Below are 24,429 nucleotides of genomic sequence, written 5' to 3'. Positions count from 1 at the left end.
ATAGGCGTTTCATAGCACCCCGAATGCCCCCCCCCCCCCCCCCCCCCACGCACACACACTATCCTCTACAGCCACCTCTGTACAGTTACAAGAGTGTTGATGATTTTTCATGCATCTTAGTGGTTAAAAAATGTGCCATATTCTTCCAGGATGAAAATAAAAATGTAAAAAAAAAAAACACTTTTATTCCTTTATTTGCATTCTGGGATAACAAAGTAAGGTATTTGCATCGGGAGTGACGTTAACACAAATGAGGATTAATAGGATTAAAAAAATGAATGAATTGAGGTAACAACAAATAAAAAGCAGCAAAAAAAGATCAAATATTCCAGTGGATTGAGGGTGATTAAGTGATTAAATCTAGCGTCTTTGTTTCTAGATAACACTAATAATAAACACTACAGGTCTTATTTGCACGGCGTTCTCCCGCTACAGCCTACGGGACATAGTGGACTCCGTCTTCCTCGTCCTTTTCATCTTGTCCTGCCTTCTTCATCATCACCGTCACCAGTCATCAGTCCATTTGACTGCGTTCTCGCTTCTTGCCTTCTTTCTTCTGCTTCTTGGCATCTGAAGGACCATGAGAAAGAACAAATTTTTAAGAGTCCATATGCACCATGCTATGCTAAGAAGCAAAATGGCTGACTTCCTGTGTCATTCCGACTTCTTGAGACATTTGTTTTGTGAGGCTTCTAAGGCTGGACATATCAACCAAGAGTCACACTACAAAGTGATAGTGGTTGACTTAAAAAAAAAAAAAAATCGGGCAAGGCTTTACTTCAATGTGAAGTGTAATTGCAATTAAAAAATGATTGGCATCTTTTCTTTTCAGGCACTTTGATGGACTTAATTATTTTTTTCAGTTCTAGACTAACCTGTAACCTGTAGAAACACTGTTAAAAAGTAGCTACCTTTTTTTGGAAATCTTTTTACATTGATTGTTTCTTTTGTTAATGTGAAAAAGGGATTCTTAAGACTTTTTTGTGGGTGTAATTATGATTAAAAAAAAAGCGTGCCAAGTTTCATATCGCCAGGTGAAAGTGGCTTTGGGGGCTGAATTTTAAAAATAGGGGGCGTACTTTGCCATACTTTGACCAAAATGGCAGACTTGCTGTGTATTTTCAGTTAGTGGTCAGTGAACTCTTTGTGGGTCTACTTATGATAGACACGCCTCCCAAGTTTTGAGTCAAAAAACTAACTTTGGGGATCAAATTTTTCAAACTTTTGAATCAGCTCTGAGTTTCATGTTTTATCGCAACTCATCAAACTTTGCTGCCACGCTCCATTCACACGCAATTACGAATCCTCAAACCCCTCGCCATGTAGCATCATTCATCTGTCTTGTACACGTGGTTCCAATTTAGTAGCAACCCGACAAAACCTCGGGAGGGAGTTCATCTTTGATGGACCCCTGGAATTGAGCCGAAAATATCTGCTTCAAAGCGGGACTCAAAATGTATATGTTCAAAGCCTGTTTGAGTGACAGCTACATGCGCATCAATTATAATTAAGGCGGGAAGAAATTGCTTGTCATGCACACGCACACCAGCGCACATTTTCACACAAGGCAGGGTGACGACAGCAGGAGTGCGGCAGGAGTCGCAATCTCAGGCTGAGATGTGATTTTCCGTGTCTGCCAGTTGGGAGATAAGCCCCCCCGAGAAGCAGAGGGGTTACCAAGGGAGACGGGATGGGGATGGGCGGTGGGTGGGAGTGATACGGTCGGCCTCCGGCTAGACGGATCAGAGGGCTTAGGCGGCAAAAAAAAAAGCAAACAAACACCGAAATGTTTAACCTCCCCCCGGGATGCCGTGTTTGCGATTCCAGGACAGGACGAAGGACGGGAGTGTGTAGGATTACGGGAGCGGTCCAGAGCATCCCTGGATTGAAGATCAAGCTCATCTCTCAGCAGATACCAACAATTCGGGCGCATAGCTCAGCAGCAAAGCTGTTTGTTTACCTGGCTGCCATTTTTGAAGTCACATTGCTTTTTATTTTTTAAAAAATCAGCCCACGTAGTGCGTTTTATTCAGCAACATATGAAACTCTGTGGACATGTTTATCTAATCCAAATAGAACCACAAAAAAAGCCACGCCACAAAACACACAAAAATTTTGCCACGTTGACCCCACACACCCGTTGTATATTCAGGGTTTTATTTCATTTTTTTAAGTCTCATGAGCCCATGTCCATAAAGATGCAGGAAGGCCGCCATGTTGGTTTGAAGCAGCCATTTTATGGGTCATTTGCAAGGAAAACTCCTTGGATTTTCTCTGTCATTTCATATAACTTAAATGTCATTTCATATAACTTAAATCTTGGGGGGAATATTTATCACAAGTAGACCCACAAAGAAGTCTCAAGAAGTATTGCCGGGATTGTCGGCCATTTTGCTTGAAAATGGCAGTTTTAAGCATCATTTCCTCCTTTGGATTTTTCTTTGAAAATTCAGCCTTGAAACCGGTTTCACATAACAACTTTGAACTTGGTAGGCACGTCCATATGAAGTAGAACCACAAAAAAAAGTCTCAGCCAGAAAACGCAAAGAATGTCAGCCATTTTGCTTGAAAGTGGCCTTTTGAAACATTATGTCCTTGGTAGGAATGTTCAACATGAGTAGACCCACAAAAAAGTCACTTAAACAATACTCAAAAACTTGCAGGAAATCTGCAGTGTTGCTTTTTTTTTTTAAGTTCGGGATCATGAACATTCTCTGGGTTGCTTCAACGTTGGACTACTTCCTGTAAAATCTGTCCGAATATTATTAAATTTTAACAGGAAAGATGGGTAACCCTGGCGACGGAGGCAAACTTTGTGAAACTGCTTTGGTGTCGGCAAACAAATCGTATGCAGGATTGTGAACGAGAGCAAACGAATGCAATGTTTTGCCTTTTCCTACAGGCAGCGAAAAAAACATGGCTCAGGCACATTCGTCCCCTGGGGAATATCGAATTTGCCTCCCCTCCGAGTGCAGGGAAAATGCAGATTGAAAGGTACGCCTGCGAAACAGAGCAAGCGAGCCGGGCTCGAATAAACAAAGCTTTCAGCGTTTGTAATAAGCAGAGTTGGGAGATGGATGGACGGCCATTACTGCAAATGTTGTTTGTCACACGAAATGAAACCGCAAACACGCCATTTGCGCTCAAATCACACAGACTCCTCTGTACTTTACCACATAATAAGCCCCCTCGTGTTGGGCCGCGTGGGAAAACCTCCGCGGTGCATAGCCTAGCATCTTAAAATGTGCATGAAAATGCCCATATTAACATAAGATGCGAATGCAAGAGTCAAAAACAACTCCACTTCCTACTAGTGCGGCTCAAGTGTGTTTCTGTGTCCTTCCAGCTTGTTATGTTCCCCCAATCACATTTGAGCTAATCGAATTCCTCCGGCTTAGCTGAGCGGTCATTAAAGGGAATTGAATTGGATGCGGGAGCGCCGCGCACGGCGCCGTCGCCGCCGCTGCCTGCTGTTCGCGCCGCATTACGGCAAACGATATGCACTGCGACAGGAGGACGCCGCCGCCTCTAATTTAACAAATCAACATGACAATAAAGTTAATGGCAAAGTCCACAAAAGGGACTTTGACTTTTTGCTGGCCGCATTGTGCCTGAGGTATTTTGGATTCCTTGTCTGGAATAAACACGCAGAGATTTACGGATTCAATTTAGTCACAAATGAAAAACTCGAATCCCAATTAGGCAAATGTAATGAAGCTTTTGAAAAGATCGCGCTGCATTGTGGGGAAATAAACAGCTCGTCTTTTTTAAATACAAACTTAGGATTCACGGACAGGAGTCGGATGATACCACCTTTTGCGGATGACACTGCATCGTGCCGAGATAATTGCAATATGCTTTGTGTTATGCAGATGATATTGCGTGGATGTGCTATGCTATGCAAGTCTTATTTTTTATGTTTTTTTTGCAGAGGAGTTTTGTGAATCATTTGAGGAGCAATTCTCTAATGATATGGAGCATTTTTTTCAGGTTTACCCCAGGAATTGAATCAAAAGTTTTTTATTAATCAATAATTTGATATAGTTATTATTCTGAGCCTGAAATGACCGACTGCGTTTGAATGCACCAAACGACTTGTCCTCACCACTCAGACTTGTCAAGTTAACCATAACACAAACAGCGCTCTGAGGGTTGAATGTTGATTTATGGTCAAAATGGTTGATATTTGGTTGAGGTTGATGATCTGTGAAATACACGTGAGTTACTAATAAAAATCAAGTTTTAAAATACTATCCGGATCCGACGTGATGGTAGTATGCTAAACGGATAATAATAGGCTATGGAAATGCGATATTACACTCTATATGTTAACGTGAGGGATTCGGGCGACTGGAATTGTCTAGCAGATGTTTTCCTCGCTTAAAATGGCACATCCGGACCTCCGGTGTCCTGTGCATGCTCGCCAGCACGCTCAGGGTTACGCAAACCTGCCCGGCGCGATAAGCCGGCCCGTTTGCCATCAATTTGGCGGCGTGTTTGCGGGTCAATTACGTCCTGGTGTACAGAGCTAACAAAAGGCCGTTGACTCACTCAAATAGTCCACGCGCTGTTTGACATTCTCCTGTCAGATTTTTCTTCCTTAGGTGGGAGTTGGAAGCTAACAGCATGTGATTACGCTTGAATAGTGAGTTAACCTTCTCACCTCGCTTTGAACGCCATCAAGCCCGCGCTTAAGTAGGAGGCGAGAGTAAGGCGTGCCCACGCCGCTAATGGCGCCGGGAGATTCTGAAGGCGCAATCACACGCGGACATCTCCGAGGATGACTGACGATTAAAGAGCATTGGTTGTTGGCGTAGAGAAGAAAGAGATCAACAAAACCACAATCGTCTTCACATTCTCTATTAAAAGGAGAAGATAAATCCTGCCAGAATGATTCTTCAGTAATAGCTACTGTATTGCATTGCATTTTTTTGTACAATTGGCAGGAATCCTATTTTATTACTATAACACAGTGTTTCTCAACTATATTTTGATTATTATTGATGAAAATTGTCTAAGTATACCTACACATGTATCCGTTTTAACATTAACAACAGAAAAACGAAATATAAATCAACTTTCAACAACTGTTAATTATTTTTATCGCCTTTATACGGGTTACAGCTTAGTCGAAAACGGAAACAAAAGAAACAAGTGCACCAAAGTGCCTGAAACTATAAGAAATTCATGAAAATTATCACTTTATTGCAATTACATTCCACATGACAAGAACTAACATAAGTCAGTCTCATCCTTTTTTTACTTAACTTACCGTATTTTTTGCACCATAAGGCGCACCGGACTATAAGGCGCACCCTCAATGACATATTTTAAAACTTTTTCCATGTATAAGGCGCACCGGATTATAAGGCGCACCCTCAATTAATGAGATATTTTAAAACTATTTCAATCATAATATAGTAATACTCAAAGTTATAACAATAATTACTCAAATAATAACTTTCAATAGCATGATAACTCAATGTCAATATGAGCAACCTTGTTCATCTGTAAACACACAAAAGAAACAGGTAAAGCTTAGTTTATATATATATATATATATATATAAAAATTGTATGAAATTGTATGGAATTTGAGTGTATGTTAATGTATACTGTTTTATCATATAACGGCGTACTTAGAGTGAAATGCATCATATCAGATCGAACTGCGTTGTATTGCAACATGATTGGAGTCAATATAATCACGGCGGAAGTAAATTTGATTGTAATTGAAGAAATCTATGCGCATTGTAACGATAATTAGAGTGAATTGTGTTCGTAATTACAGCGGATCGGAGTCGATCCTATCGCGTTGTAATTGGAGGCAATTTTGTCGCAATCAGAGTGAATTGTACAGTATCGGAATGGTATTTTAATTGGATGAAATAATAGCGCGATCTAAGTGAATCGCGTCGTAATTGAAGCGAATCGCACTTAGAGTCGATCCGACTGCAAGGCAATGGGACTGTATAATTCCAACGAAGCGTAACGAACGGCATCGTATCTTAATTAGAGCGATGGCGTTTGTCATTGGAGAGAAGGGGGCGCTAATTGGCAAGGTGTGTCGCGGCCGCATTCCCATTGGCATGCAGGACGCGGGCCAGTGTTTGGCCGCTGTCGGTGAGGTTCGCTTCTTTTAGCAGACGGCGCTACAGACAGCCTTACTGTGAGTGTGTGTGCGAGGCGCGGACGTGGACATCCATAATTCATACGCAGACTTCCAAGCAGGACTTAGGTACGAGAGAATCGTCCACTTGGCTATCCCCCGCTTGGCAACCCCCCAACTTCACAGAGGCCAACGCTGACACCTACCTTTATTTATTTAAGGGTACAATCTTACCAAGTCTATCTGAAAAACAGCCTAATTGCTGTAATAAAAAAAATAAAAAAATTGCACGCCGAGGCAGTTAGCAACTGCGGAGGTCATGTCGGGATTTCGAGTGCAGAAAGAGGGGGCGTCAGGGGAAGGAGGGGGCGCTTGTCAGTATACTCCCCAAACACTGTCACGGCGCGGAACATTGTGCAAGTTTCTTGCTTGAAACAAGTACAAGTGTGAGGGAAGACAAGTTGCAAATACTATGCAAGGGTGCTTGTACAGGAGCCTCCATATTTGACTTTTAAATCCTGGGAGCACAACAGGGACCTGAACCCAAAAACTAGCGACGTTTTGGCCCCATACAGGTAAATTCATTAAACGATCCAGTAGACTACAGAAACTGTATCGTGACCTGTTAATATTTGATTTGTATAGCTTTTATCGCATAAAATAAGATAAAACGAACAATAAAATGACTTTGTATTGTCTAGTCGAGATTGTATAGTATTTAATTCGAATTCCTTCTGGGAGATCGCTGTCGTATTATTGTGTTCCGTTCCCGCTTTGTTTTGGTTCATAATGTATAGGAATTAACTAAGCGCCGGAAGTTGCTTAAGGATCCTACCGCAACACATGGTGACATCAGGTGTGCAATTGAAGGAAGTTGTTCACCTTGCAGCTTGGCCTTGGGGATCTTCCCGCAGGGCTTACTGGCCGTGACGGTGGGGGCGCAGGTGGCGTCCGTGAGCGCCCTCTTCAGCACGCCCGTCCTGTTCTTCTTGCCCGTGCTTAGGTCGCACTCCCCCCACGCCTGGAAGTCGTACTTGCACTCCCCTGGCAAGAAAAAAAAAATCTCACTCACTTATTGTGGCACTTTGCCGCCAGATGCCTTTTTCTTCACGGTCGCTTATAGATGTTTGCTAACTGGAACAGATGGCGTACATGACGGCGCCCGCTAACAGATGAGCCCAATCACCAGCGTCCCCGGCTGCTGTTAGGTCCCGGAAAAAAAAAAAGTCCAGATACAATCTTGTCAGCTCAAATAACTTGCACATATGTGCTTGGCTGCGATATAAGACGGAAGACACCTTCGATTCACCCTTGCTACACATGCAATTTGCCCGGGGAAATGGCTGCTGTACATCCTATTTTGCACGTGCTCATATCTCTCTCGCCGTCATTTTGTAAACCAGAGGGATGAGAGAGGAAAGCGGAGGGGGGTTTAATGAAAGACCCTCTTGTCATCTCCGCCGAATTCCCAGGGTGCTCATCAAGGGGGAGGAGGAGGTGCTGGTGTTGGGCCGATTGTTGTGAAGAGCCCATGGGGACGTCCTGAGCACTTTAAAAAGCCTTTAGTGTCTGCGTGAAGCATCCTGGGAATCTGGCAGGAAGCCCCTGGCCCGCCTTCATGCGGCCCTGAGATTAGCCACAATGAAAAGGACATGGTATCATGTTGACGGTTGTAGCTAATAATTTGCTTTTCCCGTTTAGCTACTTCGCATTGTACTCCTGCGGTAACGAAGTGAATGGTAACGCGTAACGATCGGCGAGAATCTGAGCATATCCAAACTGAAGCGAGATGAGTGAATCGCAGTATAATCCGAGTGAATCGCATCATATCGGATTCGGGGTGAACCGTATCGGTAGTGGATTGAATCCTATTATATCGTAACATTACATTGCACCTTCCTTCTTGAATAGCATCTCTTGATCTTCTAATATTTCACACACACAAAAATACAAGCACGTATCATTACCACTGGATTGATATCAAAGATTACTCAGAAGTGAAAAAGTTTCATCAGGACACCCCCAATTAAGATAATCTTATCGTATGGCAGTGGAGTTAAAGTGAAAAAATGTATCATTTAGGGATGTCGGTATCGAATCGAGACTCAGTATCGGCGGCTCCTCAAAATCAGTCGACTCAGGGACAAAAAAGTGCAATCGGGACATCCGGGACAGTGTATCACTATACGATGTTATATGTGATATCACACATGTGATATACGATGTTATATGTGATATCACCCGATACGATACGCTGTCCCGGGTGTCCCGATTGCACTTTTTTGTACCTGAGTCGACTGATTTTGAGGAGCTGCCGATACTGAGTCTTGATTCGATACCGACATCCCTAAATGATATATTTGTGTATGAGATGCATTATTGTATCGGAAGTGAAAAAGTTACACTGGGACACCCCTAATTAAGGTAATCTTATCATATGGCAGTGTAGTTTAAGTGAAAAAATGTATCATTTAGGGATGTCGGTATCGAATCGAGACTCAGTATCGGCAGCTCCTCAAAATCAGTCGACTCAGGGACAAAAAAGTGCAATCGGGACATCCGGGACAGCGTGTCTCATCGTCTTGTGTGATATCACGGAGTCACCTTTATGATGTTGGGCCATATCGTCTGTATCATGTCGTATTGCGCTGTATCATCGGATGGTAATTGGAGTAAAGGAAAAGTGCGAGCGCTATCGTTGGTAGACACCTCTCGTCCAAAAAGTGTCCTGATCCCTGCGAGAGTGATCCTGTCAGAGACTTTGGGACTAAAAAAGACTCCCAAATTGCTTGGGGACAGGCGAGACAGCCGTCTGTCGGGACTTGTTGGCAGGGAAGAACAAGTGTTTTGAATTGTGAGCCACTCTGACTAAAAGTCTGCTCAAGCGGTGAGGGGCTTGACAGCAGCGGGCGGGGGCTGGGGGGGGGCATGGTCACTGGTGCGAAGCGTGAACCCAGATGGAAAACTGAACAAGTGTAAAAAAAAAAAAAAAATTGGGCCTTTTTCTTGAAGAATTGCACTTGATGCCAGGATAAATCTGTTATCGTTGTTACAGTATTTTTTACGTTTAATACAGAACAGGAACTTGATGTAAGGGCAAGTCCAAGAGATCCTACAAAAAACGGTAGAAAGGGGAAATGCATCCATTTTTGTTCTTTTTTTCTTTCGGCAAAAGTACTCACCTCCGAACTTCTTCTTCCAGTTGCAAGGGATCTTGCAACGCTGCGTTTTGATGGTCTGCTTGCAGTCGGTGCCGGTGCGCGTCCCCTCGCGGGTGCCCAGGCCGCAGTCGCCCTCGTTGGCCACGCACACGCTCCACTGCCACTCGCCGCAGTCCGACTTGCGCTCCTTCTTGCCTGTGGGGGGCGATCAAACTTTCAGTATTTTCAACGAACACTCAATTAGCTGAATTAGCAAAACATTGCTAGGTTTATATAGGGCAAAATAAAATCTCAACTCTAATGGGGAAAATAAACACAACAAATATTTATTTAAGGATTTAATTCTTAAAAAATCCTGTGGAAAATATTCAGCAAAAATAATAAGCACTGAATGTTAGTTTGAATGAAAATTTCACAGCTTAGGTTTAACATCAAAAGTAATAAAGTATACGGTTGATACTTTTTTAAATGTACCGTATTTTCCGCACTATAAGGCGCATTTAAAAGCCCTTTTTTTTAAAAAAAAAAAGATGATGGTGCGCCTTATCATCAGGTGCGCCTTATATATGGATTAATATTGAGATTGGGATTGGTAGATGGGGAATGAATTGATAAAGTAAGCTTTACCTGTTTCTTTTGTGTGTTTACAGTTGAACAAGTTTGGTCATATTGACCTTGAGTTATTATGGTATTGAGAGTTATTATTGTCATTACTTTGACTATTACTATGTTATGATTGGAAAAGTTTTAAAATATGTCATTAATTGAGGGTGCGCCTTATAATCCGGTGCGCCTTATATATGGAAAGGGTTTTTAAATGTGTCGTGAATTGAGGGTGCGCCTTATAATCCGATGCGTCTTATAGTGTGGAAAATACGATAATCATTAATTATATGTACAATTAACATAAATGACACCGCATTTGCTCAAGGCTCAGGTAACATCCAATCATGTCTCACCTGTTGGTCATGTGAGACTTACAAGCTGAGTTGTGATTATTCGCAACTTGAGCAAATCTGATGTCATTTTCAGTTGACAGCAAGCGAAAAAATGTGTTTTCAAAAGTCTTAATTGTACGTAAACAATTATTTACTCATCAAATGAACTCATTCAACCCCTAAAGACGTAGTTTTACGTTTTTAAGAGTCCAGACATTCAATTCCAGGTATTTGCTTATATATTTTTTTCAAATATTTTCAAGAGTTTGGCTAAAGGGAGTGTCCAAAAATGGATGCTATTAAAAGAGATAATTGGACAAAATGTGAACTAAAAATGCCTAAAACAAAGCATAATCAGCTAAACCAAATGACAAAAACGACCACGAAGAGCACGCGGTGGAATTGACACCTTGTTTGTCCGATTTGCCTCCTTCAGCCGCCATAGCGGTGAGCACCAGCAGGGCCATGACGGCGGCTCGCGCGCTCCACTGCTTCTGAACGTGCATCCTGCCAACATCACAGAAAAACAAGCACAAACAACTTTATGGAGCGCTGGCCGTGGGCTGCGTGCCATCTGGGGGCAAAGCTTCCTCGCCTTTGATGCTCTCTGATACAGGCGCACCGAGCGGCGATGAAATCGAATTTTTCTGTGGGTTTTCATCAGCCAAACTTGACATGAGCAATAAATTACCCGTCAAGACCACTATGTAGGGACAAGGATTACATTTGTGGAGGAAGAATGGAAGGAAATATAGTTTGATGGTTCCTTAAAAGTGCCTTTTATTTTGATAATTAAATATTTACAAGTGCGGAATTGCTTTTGAATGTGCGTGATTAGGTAGTACAATACGCAGGACATAGCATGAATAACAATAAGACATCAAAATGGTGATTACACATTTCATAATTATAGTATATAGACTGTAGAGACGGACTCATGGCCTCTGCAAAAATAATATGAAAATCATAAAAAGAAACCATAAGACCGATAATGGTCGAATTTCAAATGAGAATTTAAATTTGAGCATAAAAAGTGAGAATGAGTCAAATATTATATCATATCAAATATTGATATTGGGCGAACACCAGCCTGATGGCCTTATATTGGAGTTGAAGGGTGAAGTACTGTATTTTCCGTACTATAAGGTGCACCTAAAAGCCTTAATTTTTTTTAAAAAGCTGATGGTGCGCCTTATAATCGAGTGCGCCTTATATATGGATCAATATTGAGATTCATATATGGGGAATGAAGTGATAAAATAAGCTTTACCAGTTTTTTTTGTGTGTTTACAGTTGAACAAGGTTGCTCATATTGACATTGAGTTATCATGCTATTGAAAGTTATTATTTGAGTAATTATTGTTATAACTTTGAGTATTACGATATTGTGATTGAAATCGTTTTAAAATAACTCATTAATTGAGGGTGCGCCTTATAATCCGGTGCGCCTTATATAGGGAAAACGTTTTAAAATAAGTCATTAATTGAGGGTGCGCCTTATAGTCCGGTGCGCCTTATGGTGCGAAAAATGCGGTAAATTAAGTAAAAAAAAGATGAGACTGACTGCAATATATATACACAAAATCGAGCTGTTTGATACGTTCGAGTGAAGCTGAATGCTACTTTAAATCAATTGCACGCTCATGTTGAACTTTATTTTAAGGCAGTAATGATTTGTGTGGCAATCATGGAGCAGGACAAACGCACCTGCGCGATTGATTTGAGACCGGTCGCATAAAAACGCGCGCAACTCATTCCTGTGGCTGAGATGACTTTGCATGGAGGCAAAAAGCAATAAAAGGATCAAAAAATGCTCATCTTGCAACTCAAAAGGGCTCCCGTTGGTTTTGGAGATAAGACGGCGTCTGGGGCTTTGGACGGCCTGATTCGGATGACTTCCATTAAGTGTTTGTCATTCCTTTGTTCCCTCGGAACTTGCAAGTTTTGGGCGACCATTGTGTCTTTGGACCAAAGGAACTACTGACGAGATTTCATTCCGGGCTCATTTAAAAAAGCACAAATGCATAACTTTCCCAGAAAAGTCGGAACTTTGGAGGACCATTGTGTGTTTGAGCTCTGCAAACTGTCATCGAAATTGATTTTTTTCCTTTTGTCTGACACTGCCGCTCACCGAGCGAGCGTGCACAGAAAGTTTCTGTGCGATAGAAAAAAAAAAAAAAGGAAAATTGGGGCTCAAAAGGAAAATTTGACCTAATTCAACCACCTGCAACAGAGACTCCCCACACCTTGCTTTCTTGCCCTATTTACATTTAAAATCAAAATCAGTCCATTTTGGGTCCAAAAAATGAACTAGGTTGTTTTGCACAAAACACACCCGAACAATGTCAATAATTCTTTGGAAAATAGATTTTGTTTTGTTGAAATCGACAGAAAAAATTGAGAAAAAATTGCGTTCTTTGCTCTCCCCAAAATTGTATGTTCTAGTAGGCTTTCCTGTCACAAAACCCTAACTTTTGAATAGACTTCAATTCGTTAATGCAGTGTCTCTTCATGCTCCCGGGTCTGTTCCAACCAACCAATCAGAGGGTGTCGAGTGCGGCCTGCCAACCCCAGTTTAGTCAACATGCCCACGGGTGATCGATGGTATCGAGTCCACTCTTGGGAGTCGCGCGGTGGATCAGTGGGCCCGTTGAGACTCGCCGCTATCAAACCGCCCATTTGCCTTATTGATTCGCAACACACAGCCGGGTCCTCCCAAACAACGGAGGGGCCGGGTCGATTGTTGTGGGGGAGGGATCGATATTGCTGCCGGACATCGATGGACCCTCACGGTGCATGTGCAAACACAAGAGATAGAAGATGCTGATTGATGAAGTGTAATTTCTACTATTAGTTACTTTTGAAGCCATAATGCGAAATGAATGAGCTCAAATAAATATGAATATGAATATAAATATGAAATGGGTACGCTTAAAATGGGAAACGTTAAATCTCCCATTGGGTATGAAAATAGGAACGCTCCCGCTCGGAATTAATTTGGAATATTTTTTTCGATAAGAAACATGGAACTATGGGAACATTTTTGAACATAGGAATTTTTGGAATATTCAATCATCAATAAGGCAAAAAAAATTGCTAAATGTTATGAATCTGAAATAGGAGAGCTCAAAATGTGAAATGTCAGATTTTCCAAAGTCAATGTGACTTTTTGGGGGAGAAAATAGGGAATTGTGGTTTCAAGTGGTTTCATACTGTGCCGTCTGGTCGTGACGGACAAATGAAGCTTCATGAAGCACTTGTGACACACCTCGATGGTACTCTTGGTTCAAAGATGCACTGGGAATACAACCCGAGAGCGCCATCTAGAGGAGTAAAAAAAAAATACCACAAATGCTTCACGAAGCCTCACTTTTACGTCACTCCTATGTAGCAGCATCATCCAGTGCTACAGGTGCTCCACTTGCTTCCTTTTCATTTGGAGTCCATTTGGTCCAAATCCAAGTCCATCATGTGTCCCAGATGCACCCCGAACGACGGAGCCGCTCGGCCGAATGCAAAGCAGCCGCCGCGATGGCTCCCGCCCGTCTCCGCGTTTGATCCCAGACAATAAACTGGCTGGCGTCCTTGGGCAAAGTCGCTCAGAGAGAGTGAGAACATCTCACCCGCCCGCATATTGAACAGGATTTACTCGAAAGCCTTTTTTTCTTGTTCTTTTGTGATCTGTGAGCGGATGCCACTTCAGAGATTCCGCCACCAACAACCTTCTGGACAATGCGGAAAGCGCAAGGAAATATCTGATAAGGGAATAGAAATGGGGAATATAACTGGAGGTGGTAAATCTGGTGGAAATGATAGACGAGAAATTGCATTTATTTGATGTATAGTGGTACTTTTACTTCCTAAATTGTGATTTCGTGATGTGAAGTTTTCATGTAGAGACACTTTTTACATGTAAATATCCTGATCCGTTCCAAGCCCCCAAAATTGCTCCTAAACCCTTTAAATAAAATTAATAGATTATAGAAATGCATCTAAAATTGTAATAAATACATATTAAAATTACATTAATGTAAAATAATTGTGAAATTCAAAACATTTTTTGTCAAGAATAATTAAAAAAAATATAAATAAACAAACACTCCTGTCCCCTTTAAATTAATTACATTCATTGTATATACTTTTCATAATTGCCATTAACAACCCAGGCTAAACTGAGCTCCTCCCCAACATTTTCACTTCCACACTTCCTTGACACCAATTCAGATATTGCTATTCAGCCAGAGCTTTGTCGCCATCTTGTGGCATTACAGAAAGAGCACAAAACCTCAAATATGTGTGATATTTGCCAAAAGACAGATTATGCAGAAAAAAGAAAAAAAAAAACTGTTCACTATCATAACATTTGACAATATTTTTTTTTTTTTATCTTGGACCAGAAAATACAGTCCCCTCACTGTGTACTTTCTTTTCAAAGGTTTAAAACGATCTAAAAGTTCTCAAGGGAGCTTTAAAGGGGGCTTTGAGGGGCTACTCCTGGGATAACAGCATGGTTGTCACCACACCTGCGGCTCCGCCATTTTTTTTCTTTTTTTCGTGACATCTTTTGTGGCATCTCGAAGTATAAAGAAATGAACTGAAAAAAAAACAATTGAGAGATCAACGGCTGTTTCTCACCATCGTAATCAAGAAATTCACTACCTAGTCTACATCTTCTACTTAAAACTTATGCTGATCTCAAATCCAAAGTGATGCAACTACGCCATCTACTGGCATCTGTTCATCGTTGCATTTATGCAGAAGTTTGATTAACCATTAGATTATATCAAAGTAAACCAAGTGATTAAATATATATTTAAAAAAAAAAATCATACCTTCGAGACCGCATTTCAGCCAAGCAGTACAACAATACTCTATTTTCCATGATATTGCTTAATTATATCAAACTTTCCACTTTAGGGGTGGTTGCTCTCCTAGCTCGTCTGTATTCCACTTCTATTCCGACATTTGGACGCCCACGCCGACTGTATTTCCCCCACGGACGCTAAAACTGACAGGAAGCGCGGCTGAATGTGCAACCCACGCCACCATCTTGCACGTCATACCAAAGAAGAAAAAAAAAAACAACACACTTGCAGTAGCAGATGCGGCATGCCACTCAAATAGGTGTAATTAATTTTAAGGCACGCCAGGGCAGTCAACACAAAGTAAAGCGGCACGGGAAGCTGTAATGGCAATGAAAAGGCTCTTTTGGAGGATGAGTCGCTTCACGGCGCTTCGGAGCGTCAAGGTCAAATTGAACGTTAAAAACTGTGAGAGCGGGCGGCTTGATGGAGATCAAGCGCTGTGCAACCAACGTCATGTGGACGTTAGTTGGAGTTCAGATACTTTAACCCTTGTTTTTATGGGAACTCATGAAAACTCAAAAACATGGGATAGAAACATGAAGAAAACCTGAAGAAAGTCAACAGTGGAGTGTGTGTGTATATATATATATATATATATATATATATATATATAGAGGTACTCACAATTTTTTCGTAAAATCTAAAATTGCTGGTACTAATTGTATCACATAAACTGAAGTAATCAATTCACTAAATGCTTTAAAAAATATATATATATTTAAATAATATTTATATAATATAGATATATAAAGTTGAGTTTTGCATATTTATTGTATATATATATATATATATATATATATATATATATATACAATAAATATGCAAAACTCAACTTCTCAAATATGTCAAGATACACACTATTAGATCATAAAAAAAGCAAGATTAATGTCAGTAATGTTAGTGTTAATCAAAACCAATTATTTTATTTTTAATATATTATGTTATATTATAGTATACATATTTTCAATAATTCATGAATTGTTCTTTCCCCTGTCAATTGTCTACTCATAATTTCAGCCAAATATTAAGGATGTCTGATAACACTTTTCTTCCAGATGATACCAGTACTCAATTCCTTAGGCGTCAACGATACCATTTCTCGATACCACTAATGCTTTTGATACATATCGTTTCCCGCGAAAAAAATTACAGCTAATGTTACAGACAGATCCATATGTCCCTACATTGCCGTTTTTCATAAAAGACTCAAAAATATCCATCTGATATTGGTGTTGGGGCAAAATAAACTGATGGATGGATGAATAATATGATGGCTCCTTACAGGCTTTATGTTTTTTTTTTTGGTTGTTTTGTTTTTTTTCCGAGCCTAGTATGGAGACCACAACGGCACCGGTGGCTTGCCGTGATGTGTGGCTTTGTTTTGCTGGCCACAGAGGTCCCCCGGTGGTGTCGCTGTCACCAGAGGACCCTCGTGATCCATCGTAATGGCGCAGGCCATCAGCGGCCTTTCATGCCGCTATTGAGCGCCTCTTCCCCCCCCTTCTTTTGGTCTCAAACAAAAGCAACTGATGGCCTCACCATTTACCTGCCAGGGGCCACACACACATGCCCGGTGCGTGCGCGTCTCTTTTTTGTTCAATGCCCATTGATTTGGCTGCACTTATTCTCTTTGCGAGCCGAGCGAGTGATGTACCCGCCTCCTCCTCCCTGACCCCCGCGCACACGTACGCTCAAATGGATTTTTCTTTTTTCCGCCTAAGCCGTCACATATTGAGAAGATGACCTTATCATCGCCACACTGGCCTCCGGCGGCGGGAGACGGTTATTCCCTGAGCCGGTCGAAGCGAAGGAGTTTGTGGCGAATGATCCTCAAACTTTGCCGGTTGGATTCCCGAGTCCAAGTTCCAGCCGTGTACTCGGCCCTAAAATGGATACAAAAATGTCCAAATTCCTGTTCGGTTGTACACATTAGTCCCTGGTCACTGGGTGTCTAATTTCAGACAGTGGTCCTTGAGAGTTTTTAGTCCCTCTAAGATGGACGTGTCCACAAAGTTTCCAGATGATCGGGTAAACTGGCTCGGTTTGCCAAATATTTGTCACCAGAATTTTCCAAAATGGCTGACAAGCTGTGCGATACCAGACAAAGGTCCTTGAGACAATTTTATCGTCCCGCTTTGCTAGACATGTCCACATTGTTTCCTGACGATTAGTTAAGTTGACGATTAGTTGCCAAAGGTTTGTGGCCGGAATTTGCCCAACGTTCAAACCAAAATGGCTGACGGGCTGTGTTAGGACAGACATGTCCACTCAATTTTGTGTTTTTCTTTTAGTCTTCTATTTCCTCCTTCTGTCCCCAATGAGCCCCCCCCCCCCCCCCCCCCCGTTACAGCTATTGAGATGCAGGGTTCGTCACTGTTGTTTTTTTCCCGTGTATGAGCGCATAATTACATGTCCGCTTTAATACCCTGCGAAAAAGTGACGAAGAACAACACTCGCGGGAAATTCCCCCTCCGACGGCCTTTGTTTACTGCCGGCCGACGACAGCGATGTCACCGCCACGACCTTCCATGTATCAAAGCCAGCTCGCAGACGCGCAGCAGACTCAATCCACTCCGCTCGGGGAACGCAGTGACAGTCTTATTTTCCCGACACCGGCGGCGGTTATTTACCCGAAATGAGTGGGAGGAGGGGGCAGGGACAGGGATTGGACAGACCTGATCCGTCAAGGATGGTGCGCCGGAGCAAACGCACATCCTTAACGGCGAGCGCCTTGACGTTTCAAACGAGGAGATCGACGCAGCGGACTCACTGTAGGAACGGACGGCTGCTGAGTGTGAGGGAATAGCGAAAAACCTGGAAACACCAGAACCGTTAAGACTACCCATCAAAGTCTAAAGGTACCAACGTGGAACTGGAATACGGTGGTTCTCGCAAAATTAATTCGTTCAGGAAGTCATTTCGTAACACGAATCTATCATAAGTAGAGACGCTTTTTATATGTAAATAGCCCAATTAAAAATAGCCTAATTAAAAATACTCCTAACCCCTTCAATGAATATTCTTAAGAAAGAGAGAAACCATTTTAGAACGTTTGATTTGTTCGTTTTCATTTTTCATTTCCGGTAATCCGGGAATCATTTACAAATGCGCAGGAGAAATACTATTTATTTTTTGGATTATTTTGAATTTATTTATGTAAATTCACTTAAGTTTAGTTTGGGGTCATGCACAGTGCTTCATTGTTAAAGTGCTAAGCAACGCTAACATCAGACATGACAACCCAATGTGATATGATACATATGTGTTTTTATGTGACTATAAAGAGGGGTTAGGACTTCCCTGGAGGAAAACCAGAAACGGATTCCTGTTCCTTTCACGCGACATATCAACAACGCTCTCTCCAAACATTGTCTTTGTTCTGCCACAGTAATATTTGTTCAGAAATGTTTCCAAATGTTGTAGTTCTTTTCTTCTGTTTACAATCACGTGCTTGTTCCATGTATTTAGCTTCCGTTTTCTACTCTATTTTGAAGGCGCAAACAGGAAGTCGCCGCGTGTAACGATAGCATATAGGCCGTGCTTAGAAAAACAACGTGCGTCTAGACATCGTTTTGAAATCGTTTTGGTTGAATGTATATGAATGTTAATGGCCAAATTAGCATATTAAAAGATAGATAGATAGATAGATAGATAGATAGATAGATAGATACTTTATTCATCCCCGTAGGGAAATTCAACGTGTTCGTTTAGCATCGCAAATTGCTAGCTGACGTTAGCATCTATGCTAATTCATTTGTGACGCATTTATTTCGTTAGCAAAGTGCTAATGCTAATTTCGTTTGTTTTCAGTTTCACTCTGAATGTTCATGAACCTTCTTAAATAACCTCTGCTGGTTATATGTTTGCAAAGACTGGCTATCTTGCAACAAACAACTGTGGACGGAATACGAATACTTTTACCTAATGTTCCCGTGCTGTTCTTTCACACGAAAACCACCGGAATACTTCATAAATGTATGAATGAATCCGTGGATTCTGCAGACACATCCACGCTTGATGTTATCTACTCACGTTTCAACAGCGCACCCTTAGGGCTCAGGTTAAAACCTGTTGCCATCCAACCAAGGATTACGCAGGCGCAGGAATGACAGGAAAGCAACGGAGCGAGAAGCCAATCAGCAAACTTGACAGAATTCCGCGTCTCCTCGCCATTAACAACAAGATATCGGTAAGGAAAAAGAAGGCGCTAAGTGGGAGTCGGCGTTCCGTGGCGATGTTTCGGATCAATAGGACTTTTCATCGAGGAATCAAAACGATGTTTACGCCCAGCATTTTCTCAACAGGAATGATTACAATATCGCTAATAATGTCTGGGAATCCACCGGCGGCCACAATTTCTCCTCAAGAAAATGAGATTGCATTGATTTCCGAGTCTTTATGTGGAGCTTCGCCTCCAGAATGGGGGCTTGGTGCTAATAGCCACTCAGTCAGCCACATTGTGAAAGTTGTCCAATGTATATTTATGTTAGGGCTGCAGCTATCTATTTTGGTATTCAGATATCCTACTAATAATAAAGATCAAATAGAAAAGAATGGATGCAAAACTAATTAATTCACAAACACACATTACTCACATACATGTAAATGAATGAAAACACTGTCTGTACCAAGTTACAACTGTGACTGACTGGCACATGTTTCATGCTTTGCCCATATTCTCAATTTAGCTGCTCGCTTGAAAAATGTTCATATCTTGTTCATAAATGTACTGAAATAATCATATTTTTCATTTGGGTAACAGTTTTATGTATATCTACACATGTATCCTTTTTAACATTAACAGAAAAACGCAATAGAAATCAACTTTCAACAACTGTTAATTATTTTTAGCGCGTTTATTCTGGTTATAGCTTAGTCTAAAACGGAAAAAAAAGAAGAAAATGTACCAAAGTGCCTGAAACTAAAAAAAAAAGAAGATGAAAATGATATCTTTATTGCAATTACATTCCACTATTCTCTCATATTTTTGGAAAAAGACCCCAAAATCAGAATCTAATGAGGAGCTAGCCAAACATTCCCAGGCCTAGTGTCCACCAACTAAAATCACTCAAATAACTTAGAACTGGCTTTACTCTTCCTCTGGAAAGAGCGCTAACAATATTCTGGCATCGAGCGAGGGAGTGAGGCCTTAAAACACAGAATTGTGACCTGTGAACCACAGCTTCCGATCTTTTTAGTTGAAATGGTTTACTCTGGACCAGAGTCCCTCTTCATACCGCAAAACGCAAACCCCGGACTGATAAGACAAGTATCTTCTTCAGGATCGTGAAATATCTGCACTTTCGGGCCAGAATGTCCCCAGCGAAACCCCCTTTTCCCCGCCACCCCCCCCCTCCATCCATTCCGTCCTCATTCTCCTGCTTTCTATTCGGCGCTCAAGCCCAGAGGCCCCCTACTCCCCATGGAGGTTCATTCTGCTCATGTGAATGGTCGTTGAGGTGGAGGTGGGGGGGGGGTCAGTGAATGCACCACTCGCTGTGAGGATCCTCATAACACCCCCTCCTTCTCACTCTTTCACATCACCCCGCCTTCACAAGGACACCCCCGGAGTGGCCTTATTGCTCCTCTGTGGAGAAGCGCTCCTCAAAGACACAGGAGGAGGAGGAGGAGGAGGAAGAAGATGAAGCCCCTTTGTGCTCTACAGGCGGTGTCACATGGTCTGGGAGCGCTGACATTCCCAAAGGTCTCCTTAAAGGCATAGCGGGGAAAGGGTCCGAGACTTGTTTATGAGTTTTCCACCCCCCCCCCCCCCCGATCGGTATTGTGTTTGGAACTTCCTCAGAAAACTTCTCCGGATCATCCGCCTCTTTCATTCTGACCGTGTGTTGACACCTCATTTTGAAGGAGGGGGTGAAGAAACGGGGGGGCTTTTGTTTGTGTCCGGAATGCATATAAGACGAGAGGGTTTGCCGAGGAACGCCATGGCAACGACAGCTGGACGGCGCCGATACAATACACCCGCTAAGGGTTTGTCATTCCGCTCAGGCCTGACCCAAATCGTGATATCCTGGTTTCAAAAATAAAAAAAATGGGGCGCATTTCCACACATCTCGAAATGAACTTCCTGATCCGGTTTGTTCCACCTCTGAAATATTGAAAAATGTCATTCCTAGTCTCATTGACTCCAGTTTTAAGCTTGTACCCTTTATTTCATTTGTTTTCAAAGTGAGGTCCGCGGCCCCTAGGGGTCCGTGGCTTGACTGCGGGGGTCCATGAAATATTTTGGGTTATTCATAAAAACATATATTTGTGTTCATTTTATTTTATTTTAAATTGTGAAATAATAATGACTCTCCAACAAAGCAATCAATCCAAACAGTTAAATATATTTTTTAAAAATGTGATCATTTTTAAATTGACAATCGCTATATGATTATTCTTAATGGCCGTGTGTACCTTTAACACAAAACAACGACACGGACGAAAAAGCCAGGCATGAAAGCGTTCAGTTTTCAGTTTGTCCCCGTGCCACGCCAGCACGTGTGACAACCTCCAATATCCTAATGCACGGGTGTCAAACTCAAGGCCCGGGGGCCAGATTCGGCCCGCCACATTATTTTATGTGGCCCGCAAATGCTGACTCGTCATCAAGTTTCTGGCTAAAATACCAAACTCGTAAGTTGTCTTCAACTTTTAAAAGTTTTGTGAAAATAAAACCACCATTTTTTAGTTCCCAATCTTGTCTTTTGAACAATTTTTCCTGACTGATTTCAAAACTAGCGTGTGACGAACTTGAAAATGTATTTCCAGTCATTCCTCTGAGAGAAACTATAACTACGACGTGACCCGGGATAAAAATGAGTTTGACCCCCCTGCCTAATGGAATGTTGGGAAAACTTCATCCCAACTTTAAGCAATCGCTTCCGAGAGGCCCCGTCTTCCCGGAAGTAAGCGTATCCCGCCTTTTCAAAAGAAAGACGCACTTACTTGATCCCGAGGTCTGCTTGTTGTGTGTCGGCACTGTCGGGAAAAAAGCGTTCGGTCCTCTAGGCTCTTTTCATCGGAACCCTCTGTTCTGTTTTGCCCAGCCTGCCTCGCCACTGCGCCTTCCTTCTCTTTGTGGGCTGAGCATAGCCTGTGTGTGTGTGTAAGGGGGTGGGTCAGCGATGATTGGGGGGTGAGATTTCCCGACTCGTGTTCAGGAACTCATTACCCCCAAGGTCACTTCAGGGACACCCCGCCTGGAAGGAGACGGGAGATGGAGGGCAAGACCCCCGAGATGACTGCAGGAGGCTGGAAGTGGAAGCGTAACGGAGGAAAGCGCGGGGTTAGGAAGAAGCAGACGTTTGCCAGAAGCGAAACAGGAAGTTCTATCGAATGCGCCATCGATCCACGGAAAAGTGAGTTGGATCATGACAATCGATGCAAAATTGACCGGCCTTGGGATCGCGCCATGGTGCGCTCCCATTCTCGCTTGATTAGAGTGGGACTGTTTGGACCGCGGCCATGTTGCTCGCGACGAAAATACAAATGGATTGAAAAAAAAAAGTCTTAACATGTTATATATATAAATATATATAATATGAGTCGATGTTATTCCAGCTCGTTTGTTCGAAACAGTAATAGGAAGAGGAAGCACAAATAATAGACCGAGGATCAGATTGCGGCCAGCAAAATGGCCGCCCCGCGCACTTCCGCCTGTTTCGCCCGGCTGATGGCAATCGCAATTAGTCCGAGTCGGCCACCCCTCTGATAAGGATCTCCGGCATTCCATCCGTCTCATATTCAACTCATTAATAATCCATCTCATCCATTTGCGACCTCGGGATGCCAACCTCCTCCTCCCGCGAGGACTCTTCCAGCGCGGGATACGCTTGGCGAGTAGCCTGATATCATTTCCCTCCATTTGATTAAAGGAGATGAAATGAGGAAAAAAAAGATTGCCGTGATCCGCAGCCGTGCTGACAGGAACCATGCATTACTGACAAGCGCGCATCCGCTTTTTTTTTTTTAATGATTAAATTCAAAAGTACTTCCTAACTAAGTTTGTTGTCGGAGGAGCAGCGTGAGGCAAACGCTGACGGTTCTTGGACTACGTGTCTGCTGGCATCCCGGGGAAGAAGAAGATGGCGGTAGCAGGGCGTGCGTGATGAAACCCATATAAATAAAACAAAAAACATAAAATATTTTTCTTCCAAAATTCGATACGTGCAACAAACTTGGGAGTACATAAAATTCTGAGAACATCAACTTAACCCTATGAGAGTTTGTCGGCCTTTTTTTCATGACGTAGCGCCTGTGAAGTGCAGTATATTTTTAGCCATGTAACCCCCAAAACATTGGGAATATTTTTTGTTGTTCAAATTTGCTAGAAATAGGACAGTTTATAAAATGCAATCAAAAACCAATCAAAATACCCTTCGAATGGACGCTTCAAAACAAAATGGAAGATAACCAGTCTTATTTTAGGCACAGAGACTTTAGTACTAACGTGCACATCATCAAGGTGTCGGTGCCGTAGTATCGGAGCTGTTTTATGAGTCGTATAAGTATCGAGTTTTAGTGCATCCTTGATATACGTGTATTATATTTCATGTTTTATTAGTTTATCTGGTTTGGTGCACCGTATATATATATACAGTGGGCCCCCGTGTTACGAACTTAATCCGTTCAGCGGCTACGCTCGTAACTCGAACTGCTCGTATGACGGGCAATCCAAACCTATGTTAATTTGTGAATGCGTGCAAAGCGTGCAAAAACCTTAGGTAAAAACATCACGACTTTATACACATATTAAAAATTTAGTAACATAATCTACTGTACAGTTAAATTAAATAACATATACAAAGGAAAAATGACATTTACCTTTGGGGCGACGTGACTTGAGCTGGGTGGAGGCGGAGGGGAGCAGAGACCAAACCCGCAGAATTTATTTATTTATTTTCTTCAACGGGAACTTTTCTCAAACTAGAACATATCACCAGCGATTTCCTTCTCTTTAATCCATAATAGAAGAAGCCTCTCCATTTTGTTGTCGATCGAGGTCCGTCCTCCGGCAAGGAAAGTCTTGCCCTTAGAAGATTGCCGAGCGGTTCCGTCCATACTCATGAGCAAGGTTAACCATGCGTGCGCCTCCTTCGTATTTTTTTTTTTTATTATCTCCTGCTTCGTTTCTATTGTCATCATCCTCTTACTTCTTCCTTTACCGCCACTAGCAATTTTAGCAGCCATGTCTAACAGATAAAGTTTGCAAAGTCTTCACAACACACCGACCAGCTGTGCCATCAAGCTAGCTCCATGTTTATCAACCGCTGTGTGCCGCGGCGTGCCGCGACATCGTGCCGCTGTGTGCCGCGACATTGTGCCGCGGCACAGCGGCATCGATCCGCGGCACAG

General features: G+C 42.3%; 1 protein-coding gene across 1 annotated transcript; it reads right to left on the bottom strand.

The window, feature by feature from the left end:
* Nucleotides 1-176: 176 nt before the first annotated feature.
* On the bottom strand, nt 177-22,295 carry ptn (pleiotrophin). The gene is made up of 5 exons (XM_088406755.1): nt 22,021-22,295; nt 10,617-10,714; nt 9,291-9,464; nt 6,991-7,152; nt 177-570 (listed from the first exon to the last, which is right to left on the bottom strand). Exons 2-5 carry the CDS (start codon nt 10,711-10,713, stop codon nt 515-517), a joined length of 489 nt encoding a protein of 162 aa, XP_088262881.1. The 5' UTR covers nt 10,714; nt 22,021-22,295; the 3' UTR covers nt 177-514.
* Between the last annotated feature and the right edge of the window lie 2,134 nt (nt 22,296-24,429).

The sequence above is a fragment of the Hippichthys cyanospilos genome, chromosome 22, assembly GCF_059441005.1.
Source record: "Hippichthys cyanospilos isolate Australia breed blue-spotted pipefish chromosome 22, RoL_Hcya_1.0, whole genome shotgun sequence".
Lineage (NCBI taxonomy): Eukaryota > Metazoa > Chordata > Actinopteri > Syngnathiformes > Syngnathidae > Hippichthys > Hippichthys cyanospilos.
This window is presented reverse-complemented; position numbering and strand designations above follow the sequence as displayed.

What these genes read in the sequence shown, in the direction of transcription:
- ptn (XM_088406755.1), bottom strand. Translation starts at nt 10,713, where the DNA reads ATGCACGTTCAGAAGCAGTGGAGCGCGCGAGCCGCCGTCATGGCCCTG. An exon ending in AGGCAAATCGGACAAACAAG is followed by an intron (nt 9,465 to 10,616) that starts GTGTCAATTCCA and finishes CGCCCCCCACAG; the next exon opens with GCAAGAAGGAGCGCAAGTCG. An exon ending in CTGGAAGAAGAAGTTCGGAG is followed by an intron (nt 7,153 to 9,290) that starts GTGAGTACTTTT and finishes TTTTCTTGCCAG; the next exon opens with GGGAGTGCAAGTACGACTTC.